The 21,069-nt window shown below is 44.2% G+C and overlaps 1 protein-coding gene across 1 annotated transcript in view; it reads left to right on the forward strand.

Annotated features, from left to right (window-relative positions):
• The window catches only part of GABRA5 (gamma-aminobutyric acid (GABA) A receptor, alpha 5), a 55,178-nt gene that overhangs the window by 27,885 nt on the left and 6,224 nt on the right, over positions 1 to 21,069 (forward strand). The window contains exon 6 of the mRNA XM_008946761.1: positions 18,439 to 18,582. Coding sequence (XP_008945009.1) covers positions 18,439 to 18,582 — 144 coding nt within the window. The remainder of the gene's footprint in view (positions 1 to 18,438; positions 18,583 to 21,069) is intronic.

Below are 21,069 nucleotides of genomic sequence, written 5' to 3' on the forward strand. Positions count from 1 at the left end.
ATCTGAAGCTCAACCTCCAAGTTACATGGATGCTTCAATGCATTGGTAGATTAGGTTCAGTAAGGTACAGCTTCTAACTCTCCATATAATAAAATAAAAAAAAACCAAACAACTCAAACATGCAAGTGCAGGAGATAACATTACTAGATAAGCTACAAACACTTAGAAAGAGTACAGTCTTCAACAGCACTGGAAAAAAACCCAGCAATCTGTCTGAATGCAATTATATGTTCTGCTTGTTCCAAATGTGTCACATATTAATCACCTATTAGCACATAGGTAATTTTAACCTGGGGGAAAAAAAAAAAACAGCACTGAAGATTAATATTTTAGGCATGTAAGGAATGAATATGATTTTAGTTCATGCTTCTTGCCATGCTCAGTATACAATTGTAGAGTATATTTATAAGCTACCACAAGTCACCTTTAAGTTCTTCCACAGTGTATAGACAGGGAGCCATTTTGTCTGTGCTAGTCCACACCAGTAGCCTCTGCAGGAGGTAAATAAAGAGGGACCTGGACTACACAATCTCTCAGCCTAAATATCTGTGTTACTCATCTGACAGCTTATTAGTAGTTTATTGGGATTTAATATGCAGATGTTTGCACAAGTATCAGCCAATAAGTCAGGGTTTACTGAATTAGCCCAGATGTATTTTAGGAGAATACAACATTTATTTACAGCAGTATGGGTTTGCATTAAGTCATCTTCAGGCTTGCAGCAAGACAAAGCCTACAGCATGTATTATACACAAGCACGTCCCCTTTCTGCTTTAACTGTTCTCCCTGTCTCTCCCCAAAGGAGAGAGATTCTTATGTATGGTTTTCTTTCCAAGAAGGATTTTGAAAAGCCTCAAGGAATAGCATCAAAATAAACATTAAACACATTATCAATAGAGCTGGGAGGGTGGAGAGGAAACAAGTGCTGACTAGTCAGAGGGGAGAAAGCAGGGCAGAGAAACCAAGTAGCGGCACAGGGGTGGGTTGGCAGCAGAAAGGATGCCGAGAAGTAGTCGGTGCCATATCAGAGGCAGGAGCAGGTTATTATGTTTCTGGCTGCATGAGCAGTCACCACATTTGCTATAACTGAGCAAGCAAAAGGGAAAAAGCCCTGACATTCCCTTCAGTATTAAAGAGAAGCAATGTTAAACTTGCTCACAGAAATAAAAGTAAGTGTTGATTTCTTATGTTCTGTCTGACTGGTTTCTTGCTATATTAGAACTGTGGGAGACCATGGGGGCCTAGGCAGCATTACATGTAGCAACAGAATATTTTGTAGAAATAACTAAAAGCAAGGTTGAATATGGGAAAAGACATTTAAATTTACATGTGCACAACACCAGCCTAGAGACCTGAGACCTGCCGTGCACTTCAAATGCCAGCTACAGAAGTTTTACTTCTTAATGCCTCATGGCATGTCATGAAAAGCTGCGCTGGTGAGAGGACAGAAGTTCAAGGATGGCTTCCAATGAACTGAATGGAGAAGGTTTTAGTTGTCCTCCTCTTAAGTACAACAGTCTGGTGTCAGAGATGCCAAGAACAAGTTGTTCTGCTCCAGGTTGTGCATGCACGTGGGTACTCTCCCTCTGGGCTTGCATCCCTTCTAGTGATAAGGCCAACTGTAGAAGTTATCCTGCAGAAATCTCATTTACATGTACAGGGGAACTGGGGATGGTGCACGAGTGCAGGTTCTCAGGTCTCTACAAACAGGCTGTGCTCCCTTTGAATCAGGGGTGCTCAGTGAGGATGGCCAAGGCAGTCTGTTCATTACCTCACAGTAGCGTGGGAAGGGTGCTGGTTTCTTTCACGGCTGAGTTTAAAGTAAACTTTCTGTTGTAATTCTAGTGCTGACCTGTAGTTCAAATAAATTTGCTACTCCAACAGGATCTGATGAAAATTCCTGATGCCAGACACAGTTCTGCTAGCAGCATCTTAGGCCTAAGAAATTCCTCCTTGTCCCCAAGCTATTTCTGGTGTGGGGAGGAGGACTTCAATAAGACAGCAATGACATTTAAGCTAGGAGGCTTTAATGTTTCACGTCTTCCACTGATAGGCCTTAAGAGTACATTAAAAGTATCATTTAGTACAGTTTTCAAACACCCATGTGTCACCGGGTAGGTAAACATCATTATCTCTAGGACAGCTGAGGCAGAGAAGTTAATTGACTTTCTGTAAGGTCACGCAGTAAATCAATGTCAGAAAAAGGATTAGATTCAACTTCTTTGGTTGGAGAGACAGATGTCTAATCCACTAGAACATGAAGGCCTCTGCCCAGGCAACTGACTTAACTCCTAAATCTCATTTTACTCATGTGTTAATTATATCAGTTTTACCTAGCTCACAGGGTTGCCCTGAAGATGAATTAGTTAATTGCTGTAGTGAACATGAACCAGTGCTTTGACAAAGTCAAGTACTGTAAGGTGGGGTCTGTATTAATGGCAGCGGTCCCTTGAAGGCACAGTGCCTGAGTACATGGAGTTATCAGATCTTGTATTGTGGAATGGATAAATGCATGAAGCTGCTGCCCACCAGTCGTTCGTTGGCAAAAAAAACCCTACTATTTTTAGAGTAAGTAGAGAGTCTAATGAATATTCTGAAAATAATGAGGTCCCCTAGCTCATGAGCAGAGGAAAAGCAGGACTGGCATTTATTGCTGATGAATTTAAGTCAGACATGAAGATGGCAGAGATTGGTCACTGTGGCTCAAAAAGAGAGTTTGCCAGCTGTGAGAAAACAGCACTAGGTACAATTTGTAGCATCTGAAGAGAGTAGTTGGCACAGTTTATGTACATCTTGTTATGTACATACATGAAGACAGGCTGAGGGAGTTGGGGCTGTTCAGCCTGGAGAAGAGAAGGCTCTGGGAAGACCTTATAGTGACCTTCCAATGCCTGAAGGGGCCTCTATGAAGGCAGAGGAAGGTCTATTCAAAAGGGTTTGTAATGATAGGCCAAGGAGTAATGGTTTTAAATTAGGAAAGGATAGATTTAGACTAGATATTAGAAAAAAAATCTTTAATATAAGAGTAATAGATCATTGGAATGGACTGCCTAGAGAGATAGTGGAGGCCCCAACCCTGGAGTCATTCAGGGTCAGGCTTGATAGGGCCCTGGGCGACCTGACCTAGGTAGAGATGTCCCTACTTTTGTAGGGACGTTGGACCAGATGACCTCTAGAAGTCCCTTCCAGCCTAAAACATTCTATGATTCTATGGGTTTCCTTTTCAACAGCTCAAACTGAGTCATGGTGTCTGCTGTGGTCTTTGATAAAGGGAGGTGCACAGGCTATTTTTGTAGCAGGAGGTATACTCAAATTATTTTCCTCTCAGAAGGCTGGTGAAGTCAGAGTACTGAGGAGACAGTATCTCAAGATTTTGTTGCAATGCTTAACGTTAAGGCATTCAGTGTTCACAAACTGTCCGTGCACCTGCAGCCACTGAGAAATTTCTCCAAAAAAGTGTTTTAAGAAAATCCCACTGCTAGTGATGTTTCACTACACTCCTGAGAAGGCACTGAGGTGAAGGCACCTACAGGGGGTTTCTTGATTTTGTGCTTCCCCCCATTAGCACCTGTGAAGCTGCAGGAGAACTGCAGGTGTGGAGGGAGCACTTCAAAACAGGCCTTCTAAACAGACTGTAATTCTGGTTTAATAAAATGTGATAATATATTCAGCCTCTCAAAACCTCTGTGTAAAAGTGTTGTATAAGAATATAATTAAATTCATAACAACAACAAAAAAAAGACGTGTTAATTTTAGGAGACTTTGAAAAGGGAAGATGTCTTTTTGGTAGGTTTTGCTGGGTTGTTCAAGAGCTGGAACCTCAGTCTCACATGTAGAGGCAGAGCTCTTCTGCTACTCATCTCTGTCAGCTGGCCAGAAGAGGCTCCATTCCTGAGAGCAGAGACAGGCAGCACGGCTTATTGACTCTGCTGGGAGGTGTTAGTGCTTCTTTACGAAAGGGCACAGGGAGAGAGCCAGGGAGGTCCTTTCTGAAACCCTGAGCAGCCAAGTTCAAGACCCAGTTGTGATTTTGCAATGTAAGGCAAAGGCCAGCCAACACAGAAACAATAGGTTTGGCCTTCATGCGGTGCTTCAAGCTTTACCTGAAGTCAAGGGAGACATGCTACTTGCTCGTGTAACATCTTATCTTACGTCTTCTGAATGTTTATCACTGCTTCCTTAGACACTTCCATGGCAATGGATATTGGATGACTAAAATAAGGTGAAGCTAGGTGAATACTAAAATTCAATATTTGTAAGAGATTCAATGTATTTTTCTGCTCCTTTTACTTGCCCTCCCTCTCTCTGTTGGTAACCATCAGTTTGGTTGGAATTCTTCTGCAATTTTTACCTGGTTAGCAGCTAGGTCTGCAGACACACTGGAAGAGATGCTTTTGGCAGCGGGCAGTCTAGACAACTAGCTTGAACCAGGGGTGTAATTTTACTTAAGTTTAGCTAGTAAAGCATAGGCACCTAACCTGACCTAATTTTCCATACAAGCCTTAGAATGAGTGGAGGAGGTAGAGACCACCTAATGGTATTGCTGTTACTTGCTTCTAGTTTCCTGGAAATGGTGGGCACATGACTAGTTGTGGGACTGTGCTGCTTAAAAACTTAAATTTTTTAGTTCAGAAGTCCTCCACACACAGACTCCTGACTGAAACACACTCACAAAATCATAAAGATTCACTAGAGCCACGAGTCTCCACTAGATTCCCCAGATCTGCTGTTGTTATTACTTCTTCTGGGACATGGAAATGCTCTTGAAGAATGAGCATAGTGGTTTGGCCCGTATTAAAAGCCTTGCATTGACATCAAAGCCTTGTAAAATGGACAGGGTGGATCTGTCACAACTTTCTATAGACAAATATGGCACTGTTAGTTGTCTAGACTCCCTTTATGGCCATTGGAAGGAGCTAAATACATCTGTAGTAAGGTTCATTAGAAGCACTTTTGATACCTACCTAAGGATGAGATAAATCATCAACATCAGAAGTTCCTATTTTTCTGTAGTCCTAGCTCAGATGTATATGTGTGTTGTACTCTGATCAGAGTAACTTAGAAGTCCATTTTTCTCTAAGTCACTGTCTCAGAAATACATACTTCTGTTGTACTTTGTCCAGAAGGAACAGTCACTGCTGTAGGTCATTTAGGTGTTAGGTATGTTGGTGGTGAGCTTTTGTATCTTTCCTAGGCACTGTTTTAGCTGTTTCTGCCGGAAGTCCCATTTTTTGAAGGAACTGTCTCAGTACAGAGACAACTTCACCATTTCTGCAGACTTCTTGAATGAGCTGTGCTGTTCCTTCTGCATTGAGTAGAGTGGGTTATAGCAAGAGGTACCGAAGCCTCCTCGTAGGCGGTGCGACATAGCCTTCACCCATTTCAGATATGCACATATACCAACATAGACACCTCTTTAGTCCAGCATTCTGGGCAGTCAGTGCTGTCAGCAGCTTCATCCTTGCATTGAGTCCCACAGTCAGGGTGGAGCAATGCAGCCTGGAGCTCCCAAAGGGCAGGAGATTCAACAAGTATTGTGTGTAAAAGAGAGTACTCTAATATTAAAGTATTTCAGAGCTGTAGGAAGCTCTCTTAACAGTAATTTACTTAGAAATTAATCTGTAGGGATTAAAATATAGGATTCTGGGCCTGGACTATGTGGTGTGAGTTTCTGTAGCAGCTGTTTTTATGTGACCTCATTCTGCATCAGAATTTACAAATGAATACAACCCTAACTTCTCACTCTGGTAGCTTTCCCATAGAAGTGATAGATTTTAGTGTGACAAAAGGAAAAAGGGCTCTTTCTGAAAGCTTCCAAAAATTATTAAATCAGTCAGTTTTTCTTCATCTGTACAATGACACACATTTGGGGCTTTCCAGAAAAGGCTAGAGAAGCCGAGCTGGTATCCTCTTTAAATGTTTGCAGTCACTGTCAATTAACTTTTCAAAGACTTCATAACATATACATGGTTACTGTTTGCACTGAGATCATTTTAAAAATACATCAAAAATGCAGTGTTTGCTACCATCCAGTCCTCTGGATGTGTGATTGCTTTCCTGTGAAGCAGTGACCAGCTCTGGGTCAGTCACTTCCTACTTCTGGTCCCCCCTCCCCCCCTGTTTAGAAACCAGTGAGTTTTTCCCCCTTAGGTCTATAACAGAATAAAAAAGGGAGGTCAGAAAGAACAATTGCTTGCCCAGGGCATTTGCCACATGATCAAAAAAAGCTGTTGCCTCCCCTGTCACTCTCGCAGGCAGAGCTAACCCCAGGCTGCAAAACCTGGCGATGCGCAGCGGGCGAGGGCCTGGCTCCCCACCAGCCTGGAGCAGCTGCTGTGCAGACAGGATCACCCTTGCTGGAACATTTTCTTCTATCAGTAAGGAGCGCTTCCTGGGGGTGTCGGTGGCAGCTTTTGTAGCAGCTGCAGAGAGCCCCTCGAGCAGCCACTGCTGAAAGCCTGCGTGCTGCCTGCCTAGGGAACACCCTCCTCATGAGGAGGTACATCAGGCTTTTTGGAGAGGAAAAGCTCAACGGGTGGCATTTTTGAGCTCAGGAAAACAAAAGTTTAGGCAAGGGAAGGAGTTGGTGTGGAGATAAGTTAGCACTGCTTTTTTTTTTTAATTTCATCTGAAAGAGGTCTAGACACAATTGTGGCAGAGCAATGTGGAGATTCAGGTGCTTTGCTGATGGTACGAACATCAGCATGAGTTTCCTGCTCTGGAGACTTCAGCCTAAATTTAAAGACTGTGCCACTGCCTGATTACAGGAAGACAGGGATTCAGATTGAGTTGTCATCAGTAGAAAACAATATGCAGACACTCTTTGCTTAATGTGCTTAAGCTTTCAAATGGCCCTTGGGTGCAAACCTGCAAAGACATTGCTGAGCCCGTGACACCCCAAAAGGAACAGTGAGGGCTTACAGTTGCCAGCCATGGATCATGGGTTTATGCTGCTGGTAATGGGATATTATTTGTAAATGGTACAAATGGGTAAATACTGCTCCACTGCTTTACCAACCAGGTTTTTAATGTCTGTTATTTTCTAAGGTACCTGTTTCCATGACTCGTAAGCATTTCATAAGTGTTTCTAAAATCATTCTCATGATGCTTGTATGAGGTTCATAGGTCTCTGCCACCTTCATTTTGCAGGTGGGGATAAAGGAGGCAAAGAGCAATTACAGTCTCTTCTGAGCAAAGATAGAGTGGTTCATTACCTGCTTTTATTGCCTCTGTCGTTATGGGTCCCAAGGATCAATTAGAGCCTCCCAGTGCTACTGCAGTACATTAATGACAAAATGACTTGCCTAAGTATTTTTTTTTTGATGGGGAGGGGAAAGCTGAAAGACACTGCTGAAGCTAGGATTTTAGTTTCCGATGTGACAGCACCTACATGTCACCTTTGGTGGGCCAGAGTCCTCCCTCTAACTTGCTGGATCCCACATTAGCCTCCTCTCGTGCACAGAGAGCTGAGTTAGCTCGAGCTGTGATCTAGCGCTGCTGCAGTCCCAGCTCAGCAAACTTCTTCCAAGAAAACAGTTGTTTCATTTTTGTCCTCTGAAGAAATGAGAGGGAAGGAGGAGTGGGAGGAAGGAAAGCCTGAAAAGCCTTTTGGTTTTCCCCCATTCCCTATCATATCCACTGAAAGTCTCCCCACAGCCAGCCTGTGCTAGCAGCTAGCCATTTTGCTGAAAGCATCCCAGCAGTAAATCTGTCAGCAAAGCTGGGATTCCTCCCTTCTAAATTTGTATTTCTGTAGAGTAAATATATACAGCTGAGCTGATCGCTCTCACCCTCTTACAGTCAGGAGAGAGAAGTAGATATTTTTAGGCTCAGGTTAATCTCCTCCTAAAGCAGTTGACTGAAATAGGTCAGCTGATGGCTGTAGATAAGATGTTTTGCTTGTGTGCATGGAGGATGAGATAGTGAGCACCCTTGGGCCTGGGTCTCCATGACTGGAAAGGGCAGGTTGCCAAAGGGGGGAAACGTGCCCCTGATTGGTGTGGCAGGCAGCAGGTAAAATGGCAGTGCCTCTGGTAAGCAACAGCTCACCCCAGAGGGGCTCCTTGTACCCACCACCGGGGCCGGGCAGTCCGAACGGATGGCCTTGGGAGGTTTAGTCCCCTTCTCTTAGCTATGTGGCTGCACTGTGTCCCACAGTAGGAGTCTATAATCCATCTTCTGAGTTTTAGATGACTGTAGCTCTGGTGTAAGGAAGAAGTTCTAGTGATTGCAATCTCAGAGCAATATTAAAGTGTTTGAATAATAATATTTCAGCCTGCTATCTCTGCATACCTATCGATTACATATTCACACAGTCTTATTAATGTAGCAGTACTTCTGAGATTTGTAAATGTATTCATTAAGGGACTGGTTTCAGAAAAAAAGGTGTATATATGTAGTTCTGCAGGTAGTCCCAATTACTCTTGGCAGTCTTCAGGCCATGTTGATTTAAAAGTTAAATTCTGATGATCTTAAAGGTCTGTTCCAACCAAAATGGTTCTATGATTCTGTAAGGATGCTTCAAATGGTAAACTCAGCAGATAGGCTAACTATGAGTGAGTTCCTAGTACGAATCAAATGGGTGGGAAGAACATCTGTTGATTATGATGAGGTTACATTTTCATTCTGTGATGTTAGATGCGGCCAAAAATGCCATGTTTGTGAATGCACTCCCCACAAGAACAAATGGAGTATTTCCTAAAAATTACTGTGCTCTTTTCAAAAGAAACCCCACTGAAACTCCTGGAGAGCTGATCACATTATCTTTGCTGATACTAAGTGACAGCTTGCAAAATGAGTGGACCACTGCAATCAAGATTGCTTAGCGAGTAAGGTACTATGCAAAGTGAGTAATGGTGTTGTCACAAACCAGTCATACTTTGGAGGATACTTCTGTTTGCCTTGCAGAAAGTAAATTGGATCTCTAACATCCTCCTCATGACCATGCTGTTTTTTTCTAATGAAGCAGTTAATATAGCTGCCTAATATTGTGATGGCAAATTCAAAGTTCATTAAGTGTTAGTAGAGCACTCAAACAGGCTGACTGATATGCCTGGCATACAAAGACCACCATAGATTGAGGAAGGTCCCAGCATATTTCAAATTTTTAAATGTAATCCCAGCACATCCTACTGCTCTGTTGCTCTAGTCCTCTTGTACTGTATATTTATACTGGCCATAAGAGAAAAGAAGGAAGCATCAGAGGCTGGAATACCCAGATTTTGGCCCATTCCTTATGAGAAGCAATTGTGTAGCCACCATTAAATGTGATGGAAAATAAATTCTCAGGTTAGTTCTGGATTCCTCCCTTTTCTGAGTGGAGCCTTAGGACCTGCTACCCCAGGGGACACAGCTCAATTTGGTGTGCTGTCCCTGGTGTTTAACCGAGGTGCCTATACTGTCAGGTTTCACAGCAAAGGGTCAGTCCCCATTGCAGTCCCAGTTCTTGGGGAACAGATTCATCCCTCTGATTGTTCCCATGCGGCCAGACAGGCGAGCAGGATGGGGCAGGGAAGAGCTGGTGCCATCACGGGCGATGCTGCCTGTGTGGTGGCAAATACACACACTTCTTTAAGTGGCATCACTCAAGCTGCTGTGCTGTCTCCACAGTCATCCTGGAGACACATTCTGTATCCCTGGAAGTGTTCAGAAAATTAGTGGGTGTAGCACTTGATGCTATGGTTTAGTGGTTAGGGAACTGTTGGGATGGTGGTTGTACTTGATGATCCTAGAGGTCCTTTCCAACCTCAGTGATTCTATTCTATTCTATTCTATTCTATTCTATTCTATTCTATTCTATTCTATTCTATTCTATTCTATTCTATTCTATTCCTCTTAACAGCTCCTAGCTCAGGGCTCTTCTTAAATGGTGCAATAGCATCGTGTGAAGGTACTGTGTCTAACTGAATTATCAGGACAACTGTTCATTAGTATTCATGTTACATTTGTCATTGGTATGGCTGTAATTTAGTGTACCAGCTTGCAAATAATCAATTTACTGTATTAAAGCAGTCAGCAGCCTTGCCTATGCTAGTCATGAATCACAACTCCAAATTCACAAAGTTGCTTTCAGGCAAAGTCATAAGGATTCTTTTCTTTTTTCCTTTGCTTTATGTTTTTGAGCTCTAAGTCGGGTCACGTTTAGAGATTTCCCCTGTGAAATGGCACTTCTAAAATTAAGCAGGACCTTCCACCTGTCTCTTGCTTTGAAAAGCCAAAGAAAATGACTTTAAAAAACTGTGTGTCTCAAAATTAATTTCGCAGGCCTCTTCAGTTCTGTGTTTCTCAACGCCTTGTGGGTACAGGCTGTGCTTCCACTTCATTTCCAAGCAGGAGACACTTCTATCACATTCTGATTCCCACCTGTTCCTGAGGTGACTTATAAACTACATTCTGAAACAGAGTAATTTTGATCTAATTTAGGGCTTTATTTTTTTTTTTAGTAATGATCAGTGTAGTATATTAGTGTTGCTTAGTAATAAAGTCTCTTGAGATTTGTCTGGCACATTTTTCAGAACATCCTAATTCTACTCCCTGTGAAATGTGACAAGATCAAGTAAAACTGTGTATTGGGAAAACATAAAATACTGCTTATGTTATGAAATTATATTTTTATTTTAAATTCAGGAAGGACAGAAATGATCAATTTACTAAGACTTCTTACTGCCTGTTTCACAACCAATGTGGAATGTCCCATTATCAGTTTTCATACAAGAATTCTTCCAAGTCCATGAATAATTTTCTCCTTGGATGTCCTCTGTGGTCCCATCTAGATGATACTGTGCCATTCCCCCAAAAATCTCATTCTCAGCATTTCATCTCTACTGGCATCTGGAGCACTGTGTCCCATTCTAAGCTACCTAGTGCAAGAGATGTACAAACTTTGTGCAGGGCCACAAAGATCATTTAAAGATTGGACCATCTGTCCTATGAGGAGAAACACAGAGAGCTTTGGCTGTTCAGCCTGGAGAAGAGAAGGCTCAGGGCACGTAATGCATTTGTATAAATGCCTGATGGGAGGGAATGTAGAAGAGGGAGCCAGGCTCTGCTCAGTGGTGCCCACTGACAGAACAAGGGGCAGTGGGCATAAGTTAGAAAAACATTTAATTCCATCTGAACACAAGAAAACATGTTTTAACGTGAGGGAGACCAAGCACTGGAACAGGTTGGGTAGAAAGGTTGTGAAGTCTCCATTCATGTAGATGTTCAAAACCTGACTGGACATGGTCCTGGAAAACTTGCTTTCAGTGTCCCTTCCTGAGCAGAGGGTGGGACTGGATGTTCTCCAAAGGTGCTCTCCAGCCCCAACCATTTTGTGATTCTGTGTGATGCAAATTTGTAATCATGTATTTATACACATTACAATTCTTGTCCGTGACGCATATTTAAAACCACGCATGCTATTTATCCATATGCTATAAGCTAATGCCAGTTTAATTGCTCAGCCTTAATTCTGGTGGTTTCAGGTCTCTAAAAGAATTTCCATGACACTCAAATTCATGTAAGAACAGCAGAATTCATCACACTATGACAAAGTCTTCATTTTAGGCTCTTAATCATTGAACATGTGAATACATTTCTCTCAGTATTTAAACTGCTATTTTACTTCAATAACTTACTGTTATAAAAAGCTATTTCTCTCTAGACCCAGTCCATGGATGTTTAATATCACGTCTTCTTGTTTTCATATTTAAACCCACATTTTTGCTAGGTCTATTTTCCACTAGTTCTTCCTATAGAGTGATCTCATTTGTACATCAATTCGTCCCTATCAACTCAATTTGATGGGAAATTCCAATTACAGAGCTACAATCTGGCCTCAGTTGTGTAGGCACAGCCACTGACAGATGCTTTGTAATGGGTTAAAAAGTGTTAAAACCCAGCCTGACTCTTAGAATTCAAGCTGGTACATGATGGCTTAGTAGCAGCGCTGGTTTACTGCCTGCAAACGTCTCCGAGAGGTTGTAAATCTGGGTCTCTACTGAATTGTCTAACAGCCTCTAAGTGAATCAGATACATTAATGGGTAGATAAGATAGAGAAATGGATATTTGTATGCTTATTCAGATTGTAATTAGAGCTTCTAAAAAAGCCGTCAGTTTTTGCACATCTTTTGCTATCAACAGGCTTTGATGGGGATTAGGAGTACTCCCAAGATTAGGCAGTCTGATGATCCTGTGGCACGTGCTAAATATCTTGATGATAAAAGCTAAGAATTTAACTGCACGACTGTAATGCATGAAATAGAAAACAAGACAAAAGTCATCTTTCTACAGTATCTCTTTAAGTTAATTCAGCCTTGGACTAGTATAAATGAAAGTTCCAGCCATCGTTTGGGGAGAAATGGTTTGTTTCATTGTGGAATGCAACTAAGCATGCAGGGTGGGCACACAGGGACCCCAGGTTTCACAGGTTGCCTTCACTTAATTATGCAGGCACATCCTATGGCTTCCTGTGAGGTCTGTCAAGGGCCTTAGGGGGTGTTTTAGAGAGGAATTCTTTTCTCCTAAATTATTTTATGCCCTGTCATGCAGATAGGAAAAGTTACTGGCAGTCATCAGTGATTTTTTTATTTTATTTTTAATGGGTTATAGCTTAAAAAATCAGTCCTAGAAGAACATCTAGGTCCGTGGATTCAGCCATCCACATTTAGGTTTATTTGACTTAAGGAGCCAAGAAACACTTTTTCTCCCCCCCGTTTTTTTTCCCTCCTGGAGTTTATTCCAATATGGGGGAGAATAAAAGGCAAGAAGGGAGGGTGTCTGTCAGTAGCCACAGGTGCCACCACTGCCCTGAGGTTGTGGCAGTGGCAGGACAAGGCTCCCTGCTTGTAGGCTGCTTTTCAAACAGATGCTGCACTGCTCACAGTGTTTCATTTGAAATGGAACCAGGGAAAACAGGGCACCTCTCAGTGACAAGGCGAATGGCAGAGATCCTCCAGAACTTACCAACTGGCTGTTCAACTTTGTCAGATGTTGTCTTAATATATTCCCTCCCTTTGACCATGGTTGCTCCCCTACCCTCTGGTCACTGGTGTAAGAAAGACCATGTTGTGCTTTCCTTGCCAAACATACAAGAGCAGGAAGAGGATGGGAAAAAAGCAAATGAGATTTTTGTCTGCTTTTGTATTGTGTGGTGTGTGTTGGACATTAGCATGTAGAAAAGTGGGTCTGCTCATCCATAAACAGATATGAGAAGAAATTACTTATTTCATCAGTCTGGTAGGTGATAAGCCTACAGCCATTTATCAAATGTCCACTGGAAATAAATGTCTGTTGTCATTTTCTCACTTTTAATAGCATTATACCTCTCTGTAATTTTGGCTGTTCATCTCAACTGCTAACTTTTATTGTTCTTCTCTTTGAAAGAGTGAGCTTGGAAGAGAAAGAATAATTTAATGTAGGTTCCCTCTTTCTTTGGCAAGCCAGCAAAATGATTGTAAAGAACACCAGATTAATTATTTGCATTCATAAAACCAGAATAAGCCCACTTGCTTAAAGTAGAATAAACACTGAGGACTCTCACTTGGGTTTTCAGTGGCTTTGGATTTGAGTGTGCTTTTTACAGCAACACCAGCAGTGTTTTTCCAGCTTGCTAACCAAAGCTTCTACTACATTTTTTTTATCACCCACTCTCTCTGCCATGTAAAGGAGATGAGGGCCATGTTCCCATATCGGCAGTAAACCTTTCTTAGAACTCTAGAAAGCATGACCTGAACTTCTTTGGTCCTTCAGCAAGCATGGCTGGCAGGCAACCTGCTGGAAGCTTTGCTTAAGTGGAAAAGAGTTTTTACACCATTTGGTATGACAGTGGATGATACCATCTTGCTATCAGCACCTGCTCTAGCCCAACAGCAAAATAACATTATTCTAGACTGGTCCCACAATTTCAGCTTCCAATATAACTGCCTAATTATACTGCATGGGTTATCAGCAGCAGAGCTGGAGCTTGGTAGTTGAGTTTGGGATAAATGGAGATTGAGGTTTCTGGGAAGATGTGGCAGAAGGTTGGCAGTAGAAGGACAGCTACTTGCTGCAAGTACACAGGTTTATCTACCTGAAGGTTTAGCTAGATGACTGAAAGAGATGTTCAGTGGTTCAGCTGCCACACCAAGGTGCATAGGGTGGCTTTTTCCTCTTAGAGCTGTAAGTTTCTTTCAAAGGTGTGTGTGGACTGAGGGGGTTATTGCCTCATTTTACATTCCCGTTCATATTTTGGCATTTTCTCCATTCTCTTTCTCCCAGGGAGGCTGAGACACACATAACCTGGCCTATAATGAGGAATGGAGGCATGAAGCCAGAAATCTTATATTACAGCTTTCTAAATGCAGACCATGTTTTCTTACATTTGTGTGGAAGATAGATGAGGTCCATATCATATATGTGGTCCATCAAAGTGGAGTATCCCTAGATTGGGGTAAATTCATCCTGTTCCTAACATGACAAGATGACTTCTGATAGGGGAAAATGACTGCAAGTTGCATCCATCTGGGCTGGTCTCTGCAGGGACACATCTGTTACCCTCCTTTGTCTTAAAGCCCAGGCTGTAACCATCCTGCTCCTGCACAAGAACCTCTTCTAGCTGGGTTATTCACCCTTCTGTAGGTACTCTGCTTCTGGCCAAGCAGTGGCACAGCTCTCTGCCTGGTAGCCTCAGAATAGATATTTTCCTGTGAGCAACAGCCTGCAGGTTGGAGTCCTCCTCCCAGGCAGGGACTGGCCTCAAGCTGTGCTCTTGCCTGTCTGAGTGCTCTCTCTTCTCACCAGGTGGCTTGGGACAGGCAGCCTCCCTTCCCTGCCATGGTTTTGAAAGAAAACAGCCTTATGAAGTGTGGCAATGAAATACTGGGGTTTGAGCCCTGAATTAAGGTTGACATATGGGTGATTCCCACAGCCCTTCATACAGAGGTGGTGAGTTTGCCTTAGAGCTTCCCCCCAGGGTGCGGCCGGCCCTGCAGGGAGAGCCACAAGGGAAATGAGCCCCAGGGGTCCCACATTGAGTTGACAAAGGTCAGGGGTCTGCTTGGGGATAAAAGCTGGGACCACTGGCAGGGAGTCAGGAGTGTCTGTCTGTGGAGTGCACTCCACAGAGCTTCCTGGTTCAGGGCAGACCTCCTGACTCTCCCTGGAGCTGGGCCTTGGTTAGGTTAGACCTTTGTGAACGTGGGCTAAATGGGTGAGAGTTGCCATGTGGGCACCTTTATCCTGTTTGTTTAACCTTGTGATCGGGCTGTTTCCCTTGCCAACTATGGGAAGCCTTGGCTCTTTGTTTATACTGCCTGTTGTGGGTCGAATCATGTCTTTTCTGGGATTGTTGGGGGTGGTGTTGATTGTATGTGAACTGGTTGACTTGTTTGTACCCCTGGCGGTCATTCATGCCATAACTTTCTTGTTGTCAATACATTCTACTTATTGGTTTGCCTTTCTGCTGGTTGTATCATTCTTGTTGGGCCTCATCACTGGCAGAACAGGCGTGAGCATACCTATGAGGTCCGGGTGGAGTTTTAGCACCTTCTAGCTTCTGTCTGAATTACAGAGATGTTTTTATAGGAGGAGGTTTTCCAGAGTAGGGGCCATTGACACTGTACCAGTGCATGTGCTTAAGTGCCCAGTAAAGGCTGCAATTCAAAGCAGAGATGCTGATTTATTTTAGGACCCTAAGGCTAGGCATAGCGGAGGACTAAAGCATCTGAACACTTGTTAAGCCTTACAGGCCTGTGTTCCTGTGCGGTTGCTGTTTCAGTGGAATTTAGTTACAGTGCTCTCACTGGGAGGTGTCTAGTCAGGCTGAAATGTTGTGTGTCACTGGCAGAAAGCAGGACAAACCCAGTTATCCCAGTGCTTGGGATCCTCGCAGTAACACAGAGCTGCTGAGGTGGGATACATCTGGATCAGCCCAGTAAGAGGTCCAATGCTTGCTTTTTTTTTTCCCCCATAATAAATAAAATAGGTAAAAACCAAATTCTCTGATAATTGCAAATCTGCCTACACAAAACCAACATTCACTGGGAACATCAGCACATGAACAACATAGCAGATGAACATTTAAAAAGGAGGGCTTTCTGCAGCAAAATGGGCCCATGTCCTACTACTTGCTTCAGAATTATTTACATTGTGAACTTGTAATCATCTCTGAGATGAGAAAGCATCTCAGCTCTATAGGGAAGGTGAAATTCCATCACTTTTTGTGATGCAAATATTTTGAAATAGGGAAGACATTCCTTCTTAGCCTTTCAAAGTGGATCATGACATGTAATTACAGTAATTTTACTGCCCAGATACAAATACAAGCACATGGAAGGTGTGTGGGCAGTCCTGCATGACTGCCTGGCTAACAAGGGACGAAGGACTTGTGGATCCTCAACTTCTAATGCCTGGATCAGCTGCAGCCCTAAAAACAGCAGCAACAGCTGTCAGATACATGACAAAAAAAAGCTCTCATCCTGACATCATTATCTTTCTAGTGAGAGCAGTCCATATTTTTTTTCTCAGAAGGTTACCCACCATTTAATTACCACCACCACCTCTAGTTAGAAAACTGTGTCCTGTTTTTAGTCTGAATCTGCCTGAAACCATCTTTCAGGCACTGAATTTTTCTTTTCTTTTGTTAGTAGAACGAGAAATCCACCCTGGTTTTAGTTTTCTGTATGCAAGTATCTGTAGTCAGTGCTTGAGTCACTTCTCAGCTTCTTGTCAGTGAAGCTAAGCTGAGCTCCTTAATCTTCAAATCATGACTTCTTTTCCAGTCCTTGGGGATACCTGTGACCCTCTTTTGAACTGTCTCCCCTTCTCTCTGTCCTCATTGTTTCCCTGTCTTTTCTGAGGTGTGGACAACAATGTAGGAATAGCCATAAATGGTCATACCAAAGGTGTATCTAGCCTCGTGTCCCCTCTCTGGCGGCGCTTCCCACAGGTGCCACAGGAAGAATAACAACAGTGGAGACAAGATGCTGCTTTCCTCCCTGCTTCCTACTGCAGCATCCAAGTGATCTACAGCTCATTGTGGTATACACGCATACTCTTAACCTGAGCTGGGATCACTTCTCATTTTCTGCTTCACGTTTTGGCTGGATCCAAGGACTGCCTTAGTGTATGTTTTCACCATTGCAGTGCCTCCGAAGCTCACATTGATGTGCTGTCTGTGAAATTTAAGTCTTCTGTGGAGCTGCAGCATTCCAAGGCAGCTCACTAGCTCTAGCAAACAAAACTTGCAGTCTGGTGGAACTAGTATACACAATCCTTCAAGCTCACCTCTTGCCCTTGCCTCTCAAGTCCTTATCTGGAAAGACACCTTGTGTTGCCTCCTGCAGATTGCATGCTACTAAGATGTGAGTTTTTCCAGAAGGAAACATTCTGCACCCCCAACTTACAAGTTACAGTGTGCCTCCATCTTACAGTAACACGCCTGCAGTAATGCTGTGTGAAAGCTTTCAATGATTGAGGTGTTCTAAAAAGTGTGAAAGCTACTTAAATTAGAGAAAATATATTTAAATGTATAGTCAGCTCCTGCATTTTTTGAGACTGTCTGCAGAGAAGGCTTAAAAATAAAACCAGCACTGACTGTCTTTCTAAAAGAAAACTGAGATTCCCTCATAACAGCATAATTACTCCAGGTGTTAGGGCATTAAAAATAACAGCAATGTTATAGAGGAAGGAACGAGTTGGCAGCACTGCCACCACCTTTGTTTCCTAGGACTTCCAAATGAATGTGAGAGAAATCACATTCTCATCTCCAGGTGTGGGGGTGTTTCCATACCACCACCCATTCACTGTGGGGCACACACCCCACATCCCACACACCCTCCCCTGCTCTCCTTCATGCAGTTTCACCCGCGAATCTTGTCTTTGCTCCACAGCATCACAGGCACGGGGAGACACATCCCAGCTTCCTTTATCTACAGACCTCGCCTGCACACAAGTCCTGCCCCCTCATCCCTATGTACATATCCCAAAGCCAGCACACACACACCAGACCCCACACTTGCACATGACATCACTCAGTATTTGATCCTTTTATCCTGGAGATAAAGACACAGAGGGTCCCTTTTGTCCAGGCACTTGAGGTGCCTGAGTCCTTTGGAGGGGGGCTTTCAGCAAAATGCTTTTTGCAGCTTTCTGGGGTTTAGGAGCTGCCAGCTAGGTGAGTATAGGTCTGAGCTGCCGTTTCCCAAATCAAGTGGTTGTGATGGATTATATTTATACCTTCACTGTTCCAGCCTTTGACAAACCATCCCACACATCTGTTATATTAGAAGGTTTCAACCTAATATTTTTTGAGCTGGGCATATGGGAACCTGATTATATCATCTTTATTTGTTTTCCTCCATTCACTCTCACTCCTCCATTCTTCCCTCTCCCCACCATTTATCATTTAAGGATCCATTAGAAGATTACACAATGTTTTGTACTCATTGCCAACTTTTTTCTCCCCTTGTTGACAGATGCTTACCCCAATTCTGAGGTGATCTATGTGTGGACTAACAGCACCACAACATCTGTGGTGGTTGCCGAAGATGGCTCACGACTTAACCAGTACCATCTGATGGGACAAACTGTAGGAACTGAAAACATTAGCACCAGTACAGGTAGGGAGAATATTTCCATCCCATGGTTGCTGACAGCTGGAGCCTGAGGGGAGATCCACAGGCTCCAGTTATTTTGCCAGGAGGCTAGGGAGGCATCTTTGGGATGTGGGGTGCAAGGCGGATCCTGTGCAGGTTCCTGGCAGCTTAGCAGAGGCATGGAAGCACTGTGAGGGTCACATGCTGGCTCTTAGGCGTGTCACAAAGCTGCTGCTGAAGATGCATCCAAGCTGCTGCTGTGTACCAGGAGCACTGGAGGAGCTGCACGCAGCTTCCTGGGGACCGCCTTTGCTGCGGCTGCCAGTGCTGCTGCTGGCATCCCTCCCTGTGGGAGGAACCACCCGGGAGGTAAACACCACCCACGCGTTTGATCCGTTTCAATCATCGCTTTAAAATGATTTGCCTGATGAACCCACGCAGCTGGAGGGAGCGGAGGGCAGCTGGGGGCTGTGGTGTGGCTCTGCAGCGTGTCCGGGGGACCACGTGGCCGCAGAGGAGGCGCAAGCCCCGAGGATTCCCGTTTCCTCCCAGGATGCAAGCGGAGGTGCCAGATGTGGCAGCATTAGAGAGGCAAAGAAGCTTTAATCCCAGGCCAGGCCCCCGCGTGAGCCACGTCCCCCTGCTTCTTCGGGCTCCCACGCAAGGGCAGCCCTGGGTGCGCATTGGCGGGGGGACTCCTGGGGGGGTCGAGGCCGGGACAGGCGTCACGTGGGCTTGGCAGGGCCGGGGCTTAACCAGGTTACACAATGCACTCGTCTGGAGAGCATTAGTGGCGTCTAGCGAGGGGCGGGAGAGGGGGACAAACTAGCCTGCCGTGGGGGGAAGGAGGATTTCCACCACCGCGGGCTGCGTGGGGCTTGGGGTGGGGAAAGGGGACAGCCTGCAGCAGCACGGCTGGGAGCAGCTCCCGCTGGCACAGCACGGGAGTCTTCTGGTGATGGGCTGTGTCTCTGGTGAAAAAAGACAGGCTCTGAGCCGAAGGCAGGGTTGTAGAGGACAAGACATGGACTGAGTTAGGAACACGTTACTGCCCGCAGCAAACAGGGGAGATGGGAAAACAGATACATGTACCCTTGCACACAAAGTTAGCAGGACCGAAACGCGAAGGCACGTAAAGCTTTCTGCTCAAACTGGCTGTACGTGGCACATAAAGGGAGGGTAGCTGAGCTTGCTGCCAACTCTCCAAGGAGGACTTAGAGTGAGGGAAGGCTTGCCTCGGGCAGCACGGGGAAGCCACTAAACACAACTGATGTCTCCATCCTATAGAGCTTCACCCCCTCCCTTGCCCATTTCAGGAGACACAAAGCTGTTGCCAAAGCAAAGATACCTGAAGTCAAGAGAAGCATATAGAGAAAGTCAGAGGAGCCACCGCTGCAGGAGAAGGACAAGTACTCTATCTCCTATTAGATAGCAAAGATGCTTTTCCTTACCAGTTTACCATCATAGCCGCGTTGTTTTCTGCAATGAATGGCAGCTCCCCTCTTGCCTTCATTGTTGCCAAGACAAAAATCCAGAGGATATACTGTGGCATCTCTTACAAGCTCGTCCGGCTCCTCAGAACAAGAAAACCATCCAGCCCAGGCAGTGAGTGCTCCAGTGTGTCAGCTCCAGGCCACTTCTAGTTTGCAGCTTTGCCTGTGAAAGCTCCTTATACTCCTCAGCCCAAGGAAACAGGGGACTCTTCAGACAAATCCCAAAGTTTCTGCCCAGTAATGACCTCCCTCCTGCATCTGAAGATTTAGGCTAATAAATGCTTGTTTTCCAACGTCAAGATTTTATATTGATGTCCTGGGTTACGTCTGGGCGGGCTGGATTCTGATTGCAGGGTGGATCACAAAGAGCAGGACACAGATTGTAACCAGGGATTAGCAAAATACAAAAATCCGATTTTGCAGAGGGAAAGCATCAGTCAGCGATGGATTTTCTGGACTTCATCAAGCTCATAGGAGGCCAGTAATCAGGGTTACTTATGAACGGCTGTCTAAGGCATGTCTTCCTTCTATTGAATTGTTGAATGTGAAAAAGAAAAACCAAATAGCTATTTGCACAAATTAAAGTTCTTGAATCTTTTGTGGGGTTTTTGACACACAAGTCAAACTACACAGCCCTTGCTGTTGTGTAGGCAAAATGTTTGTGTGTGTCATAGGCCATTTATGCTCTCCTTTCTAGCAGGCTGGGGTTTTTTTAATGGAAATGCTGGACATGCACCAATCCCTCGGGATTCTGCTGATTTTGTAGGCAAGCAGCTAAATTTGGCTGTTTTCTCAGGAAAAAAAAAAAAAAATATCCTGGCACTCCCAATTCACCAACCAGTCTTGAAATTGGAAACATTCTAGCCATGCCACAGAAAATATCTCTGACATGTGCCACTCCTGGAGGTTTTTTTTTAACATCCCCAAATGCCATTCCCCCAAAAGAGAAGATACTTGACTACTCACACTGCTTCCAACAGGCCCAACATCTGTTATGTCCTGGTGGTACAAGTGCTGA

The sequence above is a fragment of the Merops nubicus genome, unplaced genomic scaffold (genome assembly GCF_000691845.1).
Source record: "Merops nubicus isolate BGI_N331 unplaced genomic scaffold, ASM69184v1 scaffold2489, whole genome shotgun sequence".
Taxonomy (NCBI): Eukaryota; Metazoa; Chordata; class Aves; order Coraciiformes; family Meropidae; genus Merops; species Merops nubicus.